This window comes from Carassius gibelio, chromosome A6 (genome assembly GCF_023724105.1).
Source record: "Carassius gibelio isolate Cgi1373 ecotype wild population from Czech Republic chromosome A6, carGib1.2-hapl.c, whole genome shotgun sequence".
NCBI lineage: Eukaryota > Metazoa > Chordata > Actinopteri > Cypriniformes > Cyprinidae > Carassius > Carassius gibelio.
In genome coordinates, this window is record NC_068376.1 from 26,675,560 (window position 1) to 26,687,540 (window position 11,981).

Consider the following 11,981-nt stretch of genomic DNA (forward strand, 5'->3'; position numbering starts at 1 on the left):
CAGTCTGTACTGTCGTTCTGGTGATCAGCCTAATGACAGTCAATCATTCTAATTTTCCAAGCGATTGTGAGAAGCCGTCTACAGCAGCTATAGTGCGGAATTTGTTTCATGGGAAGTCAGCAATCCATATACGATTTACTGTTTCAGAGATAAAATATTTCTGTCACGCAATCACTCTGGCGTCAAAATATGCAATCAGTCTGAAAACCATTTTTTTGCATTTCTCTTGTCACAGGCACAAATAAGCACATAGATAAGGTTCTTGATAAACAGGGCACATAGACCCATTTCTTTGTTTAATCTCATGCTACAATAAGTATTGGTGTCAAAGGGCCTTTTGGCCTATTTGGTGAAAATATTTTAATGCAGCAAAGTGTCAATGCTGGTCTTATCAAATTATTATTAAAAAATCTAAAAATGCTTAGTGATTTGTAAATGCAGAGGCCTGTAATTGCAGTGTGTGAAATGATTACCTGAGAAACAGCTGAGCATCTGCATAAACAAAAGTAGCTGAAAAAGACTGGATTGCACGATCTTATAGCTGCTATAGACAAAGTATACACTGGCACACGTGTACATGCACTTAGATACACAAACACACACACACACACACACACACAAACACACACATGCAGCTGGTTTCCTTGGCAACAGCAAAAGGCACTTAAAATCAAATTTTAGGAACTGCTTCTCGTTTCCTCACATTCTTCATCTGCTTTTCATTTTGGATGACCTTTATGTGATCGTGCCTTGCATAAGTGATTAAATAAATACATTTTCAGTTACAATTGTGCCTGAAACCATTGACAGTGTGTTTTTGTGACCTTGAGCAAAACATCTAGGTCTGATAAAGCAATGTAATCTATAGAGCAGACAGGGAATAAATGATCACTGCATGTCACCTCGCTTAATTAATCAAGGTGCACAGATTGGTTATAGAGATTGTAAGCTTACAACGCTGCAATCTTAAAATCCCCATGAATATTAAATGGAGGTTTTGTGGATTTCATTCTGTCTGCATTTTATATATAAAATTTCCTCAGGAAAATGGACCAGAAGTACTGATAATGCATCTTGTGCTCAACATTGTTTGCCCAATCAAATGCTCTCTGGAATAAGAAAGCCCCTCTCCCTAAAAATAATTTAGGTTACAGCAGTAACATCAGCTAAAACAACCCAATCTCACAAAAATTCAAAACTATTTTATATTTTGAATGGTGATTATGTTCGGGAGGGGACCTTCTTGCATACTTTTAAGTACGATTTCTTTCATTATTTTTGAGCCATGAAACTTAAGGAAACTCCTTGCCACAAAAAAATATGTGAAAGCTATAATTCGGATTTGTTTTCATTGTTCTTACAGCTTGTGAACAGTTAGCTGGTATATTTATTCATACTTATTGATTTGTAGCATTAGAACTGAAACAAAATAAAGCAAATAGAGTATATGATAGTTGGGGGTCTTTGTCAAGCTCTATTAATGTCTCATTAAGCAGACATGGTCAAAATGGTTCTAAATGCAAAAAAGCTGCCTGAAAGGATTTACTATTGATATGGAATGTTTCCTTCAAGGTGAACACAGTTTGAGGTGAATGTGACATTTTAAACATCCATCCAATCCCTCTAGACCACATTAGAACTGATAGCTCTCAGTTGACCCCCACTGACTCACTGAGAAGGGTACAAATTGCATTGCACTTGATGGCAGCAGGGCTCTGAATGCATTAACCCTGACTGTCTGCCTGTAGCAAAAAACTCTTTCTCAATGCTTCTGTCCTCACAGCTTAAGTAAATCTGTATTGGTTGAATCTAATGCAGAATAATATGAGGATTTGCTTGGTCTGTGCTGAAATCTTTATATATATATATATATATATATATATATATATATATATATATATATATATATATATATATTGTTTTCGAGTTTTCAACTTGTGTGTTAGCTTTATTTAAAATTAGGCCTATAGCCATTTCTTTGCAGTGTGAGTGTGTGTTTTATATAACGTTTAGTAAAATGTCCTTTTAATTTGAATGAATACAAGGGCAAATGTGTTTTAACACTGGATGAATTACTCCATTAAGGACTTGAAGGAAGAATGAGGTTTGGAAGGTGGATAAACAGCTGCTGAAAGTGTCTGACGAATGAATATGATTTATAAGAATTTGATAATATCTGAAAACAATTGGTCCTGGTTTCTTTAGGGTTTGTGCAAGGTTCATTAGCCAGTTCAAGCTTAACAAAGCTCGATGGCGCCATCTTCTGTTTATAAAGAAATAATAAAATATACTACCCTTCCGATATTTGGGGTCGGTTTTGGAATGTTTTCGAAAGAAGTCTTTGATGCGGCTTCCCTTATCTGATCAAAAGTAAAATAAAAACAGAAATACTGTGACATATCATAGTAATTAAATAGGCCTAACTGTTTTATATTTTAATATAGGCTATTTCAATACTTATTCCTGTAATGAGAAAGCTGAATTTTCAGCATAATTACTCCAGTCTTAAGTGTCACATGATCCTTCAGAAATCATTATCTTTAATATGCTGATTTGTTGCTCAAGAAGCATTTATTTATTATTATCTATTATCATTAGTGTTGAAAACAGCTGCAGCCTCTTTATTTATTTTTGAAACAGGACTGCTCTATAGTTTAAATCTCTGCTACATATGGTATAAAGCAACATATAATTAACATACCAATATAACATGCTATAATTTTGTTAATTAATAGAAAATTATATTCAAGGGACATATGACATAAGATCTTGAAGACTGTGCGACGATTATTAGTATTATTTACTTTACACTGCACACTGCACTTTTTTAAGACTGCACTTTTTTTTTTTTTTTTTTGCATAGTCTAAAAAGAGTATGCCAGACCTACTTTCACTGATTGCTGTATGTCATATAACTTGTACGTGACAAATAAAATCTTGTATCTTGAATCTTAAAAAAGCTCTCGTTTGACGCGCTAGATGTTCTACAGTACTGCGCGTGTCCACTAGGCGGCGCGCCGCGGCAGGACAGCAGTGCTCGCGAGGCGCTCGCTGTCTGCATCATCTCTCTATAAACAAACAACCAACTCGAAACGACGCCGAAAGGTGGAGCCGCTGCGCCGACAACTGTCAAAAGACCCTTCCTGATAAGACGAGCCCTTCCGTCCTCAAAGCATCTCGTCGTAGCGTGCTCGAATCCGTTATAAACTGAAGTGAGTACTGCGTATCTCACGAGTGTACGACGTCTCGGTCTCTATTCCGTTATTGCGTAGCGGCTTCGGATGAGCAGGTTTTGACAGACTGCATGTCTTCCTGGAGACCTACTGAGAAGGTGAGATAACCACGACTGTGTATGAACGCTAAATTATAGTTTCAAAAGCATCTTTTCGTGCTTTTTGGACAAGTCAACGTGTGACGTTATGTGCTGTAGAAATGATGCTGCGCGAGCATTTCTTAGAAATGTGCCTCAAATGCGCTACTGTATAACGTTAAATGTATTTCCACACAAAGGCTGCATAGCTAACGTTACACGATGCATATTGTAATTTGGGTTGTCTGTTGGTGATTATTCATCACAAAACTATGTGCTATTCAGTCCAAGAAAGCATTTCATTTGCATCCACGTCAGGATGGAAACAAAATGACCCAGTTTTACAACAAGAAACGTTTATTTGTGGTTAAAATTGGCTCGTAAAAAAGTGGTTAAAAAGTCTCGTAAAGTAAGAATGGAAACTCTTCTATGCCCCCTTCTGTGAACTCCTGATCATTACCTTAGTATATAACGGGATGTTTGCTGCTTGGGGTTGCATGGGTATTCATGTTATTAAATAAAAAAAACTTAAATCCATTGTACATTTAACATATATAGAAAAATTTAAGTGTAATATATATTCCTTTAAACTTGAAAAAAAAGGGTACAAAACAATAATATAGAAACAATAATACAGTGTACAAAAAAATAATACAGAATATTATACACTATATATATATATATATATATATATATATATATATATATATATAACCATTAATAATTTTAATAAATATTACTAATTAATACTCAATAATGAATTATAGAAAAGTTGTATTAAAATTGTATTTTGAATAATATATATATATATATATATATATATATATATATATATATATATATATATATATATATATATATATATAACCATTAATAATTTTAATAAATATTACTAATTAATACTCAATAATGAATTATAGAAAAGTTGTATTAAAATTGTATTTTGAATAATATATATATATATATATATATATATATATATATATATATATATATATATATATTATAAATATATAAATAATTTGAATATATATATATATATATATATATATATATATATATATATATAAATAATTTGAATATATATATATATATATATATATATATATATAATTAGTTTAAGGTTAGGTTATTTAAAAACTAGTAATAATAGTTTTAATTAATAATTAATAATAGAAAAGTTGTATTAAAATTGTGTTTTGAATAATTACATGAATGCAAATATAACATGAAGAGAGGATTATGAAAATAGCTTTACAGGTTCCTCAAAAAACAAAAACAAACAGAAAACATGGTAATCATGTAATAGAAAAGATCAAGAAATAAATGAGAGATGATGAATTTAATGAACACAGCTGAGCTGCCGAGACAACGCTGTCAGTTTAAAATAGCTGTTAGAGGGGTTATTATCTGAAGATGGGGATTTCTTTAAAACGCACTGATCTTGTTGCATCAAACAGCCTCTAAAGTCGGCGTGAATAACACTTCAGTTTTTAATCAGTAGTTTCTATTTTGCGTCACTGAAAGCATCTATGGGTCTTTTGAGATACTGATGCATTCGGATTGCCGTATAAACTTGGTCATGCTTTGCATCTTGTCTCATCTTAGTGTTTCCCCCAGCGTTGGCCATTGAGTAGTTTGTAAATGTGTAGGCATGGTTTTAATGCTGCATGAGAGTATTAGCTCAATCAGGATAAGGATTTCTAGGGAATCATAAATGCTGTATTAAAACAAATAGGCGACAGGACCAGCAAATGAGTGTTTGTATTTCCCCATCTGCACAGAAAGGGGGATTCCTAGCTAATTAAAGTGTAAAGTTCAGTCTTGTTGTTAAGATTATCCAACTAAAGGGACTTATTGTAACTGACTGAAAGGGAACTGGAGGTTCATGGTTCGGGAATTTGCTCCACGTGTTCCCCTTCACATAATCTGCTGCTAAAAGCTTCGTCACCCTGCACAGGATGAGCCTGCTGTTTGAGATTAGGAATTACACAGAGATCAGTATCACACTACACTTTGGGACTGCAGTGACAGTGTCTTATTTACTGTCACGTTTATTGTGATGTGCTTGATCTTGGTGATCTGATTCACAGTGTTTTCTTGGATCCTGTGAGCAGTGAGTCTGCATTAACAACACTGCATTTAATGCACATGGATTTAAATACAGTATGAGCAATAGTACTAGACATATAGTGATGTTTGGGTTATCTGTCACCACTTATAAGTTAAAGTTCTTTTGACACATTGTATATATTGATGTGTTCTGCAGAGATGTCAAGGCGAAGCACAAGGGTAGTGTACAAAGGGCCGTCGTCCGTCCCTGATGATGACGCAGCCAGCACGAGCTCCACTGGATCCACCGGTCGCATATCTTATAAAGAGAGCCCAATCAGGTGTGTTTGTATTTGCAGGAGCTCTCAGTACATCATAAAGATAGTTTGCATGTGCATTTTCACCTGATACAGATTCTTTCCTGCAGGATCTTCAAGAAGAGGACCGGGCGCAAGAGCGCAGGCAGTGTTTCCCGCAGTTCAAGTCGCGCAAGCAGCGTGAGTCAGACGCTTTCTAGACAGCGCAGTGAGAATGGTTAGTATCTGCACACACACAGCACATGCAAGCAAACAAACAAACAAATTAACGGAGAAATAAAATGATGTTCATTTTTTAAAATTGTACATTTATTATAAATAATAAAAATAATATTAATAACATATATTACATGACATATTATACAGTATATATATATATATATATATATATATATATATATATATATATATATATATATATATATATATAATAAAAAAAATCATTAATATAAACAAATATTCTAATAACAAAAATATATAGATAGATTTTATATAAGAATATGATATATAGTATCCTAAATGTATATAAATAATATTTTATAAATATTTTATTTATTATTTTAAATTACAAAATTTATTTTTGTGTATGCATTTTGTTTCACTGTCTCTGGGTTGCAGGCATGTCCTTTGCTACTCAAGGATTCTCCTCTGGATATTCCTCGACTGAGGACCATTATGGACAACCCACAAAATCAAACCCTAGTAAGTGTGCATTACATATTTTAGAAATGGGGGGGGGGTCACTGTCTGGTGGGTTGGTTATGAATGGTCAAGCAAGAAGGTTGTAAAACATCTTTTCTCCAGGTTCTACCCAGACTGTAACTGAACCAGCCTTTGACGTGTGGGACGTGTTTCACTCCCCAGGTATTAAATGTATACACCCTCCCTTCACCCGACTAACATGAACAATCAGGGACTTTTTCCTGCTGTAGTCATGTGCTCATGTGTGTGTCGCAGCTCAGGCTCTGGTCATGTTCTACTGGTGGCTGGGAAGTTCATGGTACAGCCTGACCTCTCGACTGTCTCTGATCAATGTGTTTCTGCTCAGCAGGTACAGTGCTCTGTGTGTGTGTGTGTGTTCTAGTTACAAATGTGTGGCTGTTTGATAGTTATGTAAGAAATTCACAGTAACTTAAACCTTTATAAGAACCTTTTTACTGTCTAGATCAACATCAATAATTTTTTAAATGACAAAAAAATAAAAAAACCTCACAGATTAAGGAATAGCAGATAATTGTGATTTCCGGGTCTGGAAAAGTTCTAGAAATGATAAAAATCCTAAAGGAATGAAGTGAATTGAATTGTTTTCTAAAATCGCTCAGCTGTAAGCTGTAGTGGCCTCTTCTTTTAATGCAATTTTTTTTTTGAAGAACCATTGAAGAACAGTTATATTTACACATGATCACATTTCCAATTTCTTTCTCTGTAGATGCACAGCAGATATGAGAAAGGCTATTCTACTTGTCCTCCTTCTATTCTTTCTCCTTTTTGGTGAGACATCAGATAGTGATTCTTTTCTTATCAAAAATGAAACCTATGTATTTCAAGATATCCCACATTGCAATGCACACAAGAACCTTTAAGACTGCATTTAGTACATGTAGCTATAAAAAATGCTTATGCATGTTCATGCCTGAATATTTGAGTAATAAACACTAACATTGTGCTGCAGGAATATGGTGCTGGTTCCCGTTTGCTTCTCGTTCTCCTCCTCATGAGGTTGTTTCCAGGGCTCCACCAGTTAAACACACAGATAGACCAGTGAAAGAAGCGTTTGATGTGAGTAGATGTACTCCACTTGAGTTAGACCTCCAAAAGGAGTAAATGATTATTATTTTATTAAATGCACTTTTTTTCTCTTTAGGATCCCCAACATCATGCCAGCCTGTCACACTTGAAGGATGAGATCGCCAGCTTGCATGAAAGGGAGGCGAACCTGATGGTAATTCAGATCTAATCATGTACGTCCATCTGTTGAAGAGGAGGAGTCCCAATTTCTTTCTCTTTGTCTCTTATTTCAGAGAGACATCGAACTGCTGAAGATGCAGAGCATGCAACAGAAGGTTAAATCTGAGGTGAAGAGACGAAACGTTCCTTCTTCCTTTCTACCACCTCGGTTTCTTCTGCCATAGCAACACAACACAAAACAGGAAGTGATGTCATCCACTTACAGGAACTGTGTATTTTTCTGCTTGTCTCCTAGATGATGCAAACTGATGTGAAGTCTATGAATGATCAAATAAGGAAGTCAGTTTTTTTACTTTGATTTTGTGGACTTTGTTTAATGTTCTCTTTGCATCTTGCATCATTATTTCAACCGGCGCTGAAATATGTTTAATATTCAACAGTGCTGAGGCTGAACAGAAGCAGCAGATTTCTAATCTGAAGTCCAGCATCTCAAACCTCCAGTCGGCCCAAGACCTCCTCAAGGAAAGAGTTGATGCACAAGACTCTCTCAACAGCAACGTAAGGATGCTTCAACACATTTTAGCAGATTCCTCTGATGTTATGATTGCAATTACTTATTATACAACTAATGATGTCATTTCCTCTGCAGCTGAGAGCAGAGCTATCCGATTGGCTAATAAAACACCTGAAAGATCCAAGCTCATTGGAGTCAACCATAGTGCTCCGTCCTGAGCTGCGGAGGGCGCTGGAGGATCTGGAGAAACGGATACTAGACAAGCTAGTGCACGAGAAAGAGAGCAGCAGAGACGTCTGGAGGACCGTGGGGGAGACGCTGCAACAGGAAGGAGTTGGAGCCGCCACTATACAAGTGTGTGTGTGTGTGTGTGTGTGTGTGTGATGGGATGCCAAAAGAAAACAAATCTGAGGGGTTTATTAGTTTAAAGTTGATTTGATGCCTTTTATTGAGGATTTGTGAATGTGTAACAGGATGTGAAAGCAATCGTCCACAGGGCAATCAGTCTGTACAGGGCAGATGGGATTGGAATGGCGGACTATGCCTTGGAATCTTCTGGTACTGATTTCCCTTATTAAGTGTGCGAGTGTACTGTATATAATGCTTTGCCATCACAGGGATATATATATAATTACAAAATATATTCAAAATCACAATTCAGTTCTGTACTCCACAATATGACAATTTTACTATATTTTTGATCAAATGAATGCAGTCTTATGTGACATATGTGACTTTCCTGGACACGACTGTGTTTGTGCAGGTGCCAGTGTGCTCAACACTCGTTGCTCAGTGACGTATAAGACCAGATCTGCATGTCTGAGTGTATTCGGCATTCCTCTGTGGTATCATTCAGAAAGCCCTCGGACTGTTATACAGGTAACAGAGCACACAAACACTGTCACATAGACACTGATCTGACTCTCTAAGCATCCGTGTGTGTGTGTGTGTGTGTGTGTTGTAGCCGGAGCTGTATCCTGGGAAGTGTTGGGCATTCCAAGGCTCCCAGGGTTTTCTGGTAATCTCACTGTCTTACCCAGTAAGAATCACTCATGTGACACTCGAACACCTTCCCAAAGAGCTCTCACCGACGGGCCGCATTGACAGCGCACCTAAGGAATTTGCTGTCTATGTGAGTAGATATTTCAATGTTTTGTTTGTCTGTGTTACTGAGAAAACAACAGCTTTGAGATTCCTCACCTGTTGTGTGTTCAGGGTATGTCTGAGGAGACTGAAGACGGAGAGTTGCTCGGGACATTCACATATGACCAGGATGGAGAGCCCATTCAGACCTTCAAGCTTCCTGTGAGTCAAAATAGACAATTTCTTAAGTATTAAGTATCATCATCATATCATGGTAGTATATTATATTCCTGTATTTAATAATTGCATTGCTGTTTAGAAGTTTGGAAACTTTAAGTGGTATCATTTTCTATGTATATTTACAAATAAATGTATTATATATTTCTATAAAAATACATGTGCATTTTTGGTGTACCCTACATAGATTTTGTGAAATTTATTCTAAAATTTGAATCAAATTCTTCCGGTGTTCTTGGATACAGGAAGCGTCAGACGTGTACAGCATGACTGAGCTGAGGATCTTGAGTAACTGGGGTCATCTGGAATACACCTGTGTGTATCGCTTCAGAGTTCATGGAGAACCTTCACTTGCCTGAAAGGAAGAGGATCTGAAATGATTCGGCCTCTTCACGATTTGGTTTAGTCTATGCAAAAAAAATGGAAAGCTCAAATGCACTGAACTCTTACAGAATGATTCAGACAGCTTCCTAATGTACGAATATTAAAAAATGCACTTGAACATTCAACTAATAACAGAATTAAGATTGTTTGCCCTTTTAAAAAGATTTCAGTTTACATTCCTCAAATATTGATATGAAGTGCTGGTAAGATTTATTTTAATTTTTTAATTAAATATTTTATGAGAATAATTTTTAGTTGTTGATACAGTTTTGAATGAACAGTTGTAATTAACTTTTTTCATATGAAGGACAGGCTTATATTGTGTGGAACAGTAAATATGGTTTACAAAGCCAAATGAAGGACAAAAAGTGTCATGCTCAGCTAGAATTACCATAAAGCAGCATTAGTGTTATTTTGCTCAGCCTTTTGCATTTGTTTTATCTTCAATGTTGAGTTTTGTAATAATAGATAGTTCTGAAATGTGTTTGTTCACATCATCATTGAACCATATACCTCTTAAGAAGCTTATAATAGTTGATTGTTTATATGTGTCCATACATTACAATGCTGTTTTCTTTGAGCAGCCGTTCTGATTGCACTCTGAGACATTATTATTTTCTGCCCTGGGTGATGATTATAGCTGGGTTCTAGAAATATCAGACGGTGTACATCTCCTCTGCGGGACGGGGGAGGACTGGAGTCAAACTCAGGTTTTGGGCAAAGTGCTCGAGCGTCCCAGATTATATATTTCTCTTGACATCTATTTGTATGTTTGTGCTTAATAATGCAGTTTTTGCAGTGTATTCTCAAATGCACACTTGAAAGAGATATATATATTTGATTTGTCCTATTTGATTTATTATTATTTTATTTTGGCATCCTTTTGCATTTCTCATCAAGGTTTATTTGGCAAGTTTACATGATGTTTGTGTCACATTATTTGATTTTATTTTATAAGAAATAGGATTTCAGTAAATTTGAAATGGTACATGGTATGATGTGATACAAATATTAATGCATGAGGTTTTTTCATGCAGAGACATTTTAATGCAGAAATAAGATTTGTTTTAATACATTTGAGATGGTATATGAAATGGTGTAATACAAATATAAATGCATGATATTTATTCATGCAGAAATAGGATTTGTTTTAATAAATTTGAGATAGTATATGAAATGGTGTGATACAAATATAAATGCATGATGTTTATTCATGCAGAAATAGAATTTGTTTTAATAAATTTGAGATGGTACATGATATGGTGTGATACAAATAATAATTTTTTAATCAAATAATAGTTTTTTTCATGCAGGTTTGCTTGTAAAGCATTGTACTGATCTTTCTATGCATCATTTAATATCTAAATCGCATCTAAACTTCATTCAAATCATTTGCATGGTTTTATACAGTGGCAATTAAGAAACATATATTTTAGACATTGATCAATTTTAAATTGACTTCAAAATTACTTAATATAATATTAATAATAATAATAAATTACTTTTCTTTTTTTTACATGCAAATAAGCAAATTTTACACATGCACATGTGACTTGACACACATACACTTAATCACATGAAGCTGTATATAAAATGAAACTAAAAAGGTAATATAATTTTTTTTACCCAGTTGTTTTGCTTCTGCAGTCCCTTGTGTAGACACATCTTTACATATCCAAAACAATGAGGAATCTGGTTTCATTTACCTTTGGCTGACCAGAGAATTTCACCACACCCTCACAAATGCTTTGTTATTAAAAGCCGACGCTTCACTACACAACACTGCCAGAATTCATTTGCTTTGCTGAATTAGAAATTCAATTGTTCAACCTACTTTGCACGAGTTTCTTGATTTCTGCAGCTCTGAAGAATTTGAAGCTAAAGCAGTGGTTATAGACAGCTCCAAAATAACACCAATTTCAGTTCTTCTAGTAAACTGAATCAGGAATCAGTGTTTGGAAACCATTAAGCTAAAACTGTACACACAGACCCTCAAAATAATTCACAAACACGTTGTTTTTTTCTAACAATTTTATTTCCTTAAGTAAAACTGACAGCAAAAGAAAAAAAAACTAAATAAATTAGATGTTCTAATAAATACAGTACGGTATACAACACAAAAACAGATGTTTACAGAGCCTTACAGTAATGACTACCATGATAGTGCATCAAAGAA

General features: G+C 35.0%; 1 protein-coding gene across 1 annotated transcript; it reads left to right on the plus strand.

Moving 5' to 3' along the window:
- The first annotated feature begins 3,031 nt into the window (after positions 1 to 3,031).
- Positions 3,032 to 11,063, plus strand: LOC128015900 (SUN domain-containing protein 2-like). Its single transcript, XM_052600145.1, has 18 exons — positions 3,032 to 3,331; positions 5,580 to 5,703; positions 5,790 to 5,896; positions 6,298 to 6,381; positions 6,484 to 6,543; positions 6,637 to 6,730; positions 7,109 to 7,170; positions 7,352 to 7,458; positions 7,544 to 7,621; positions 7,701 to 7,754; positions 7,883 to 7,926; positions 8,028 to 8,145; positions 8,237 to 8,455; positions 8,575 to 8,659; positions 8,865 to 8,980; positions 9,066 to 9,233; positions 9,317 to 9,406; positions 9,667 to 11,063. Exons 2-18 carry the CDS (start codon positions 5,582 to 5,584, stop codon positions 9,778 to 9,780), a joined length of 1,722 nt encoding a protein of 573 aa, XP_052456105.1. The 5' UTR covers positions 3,032 to 3,331; positions 5,580 to 5,581; the 3' UTR covers positions 9,781 to 11,063.
- The last annotated feature ends 918 nt before the right edge of the window (positions 11,064 to 11,981 follow it).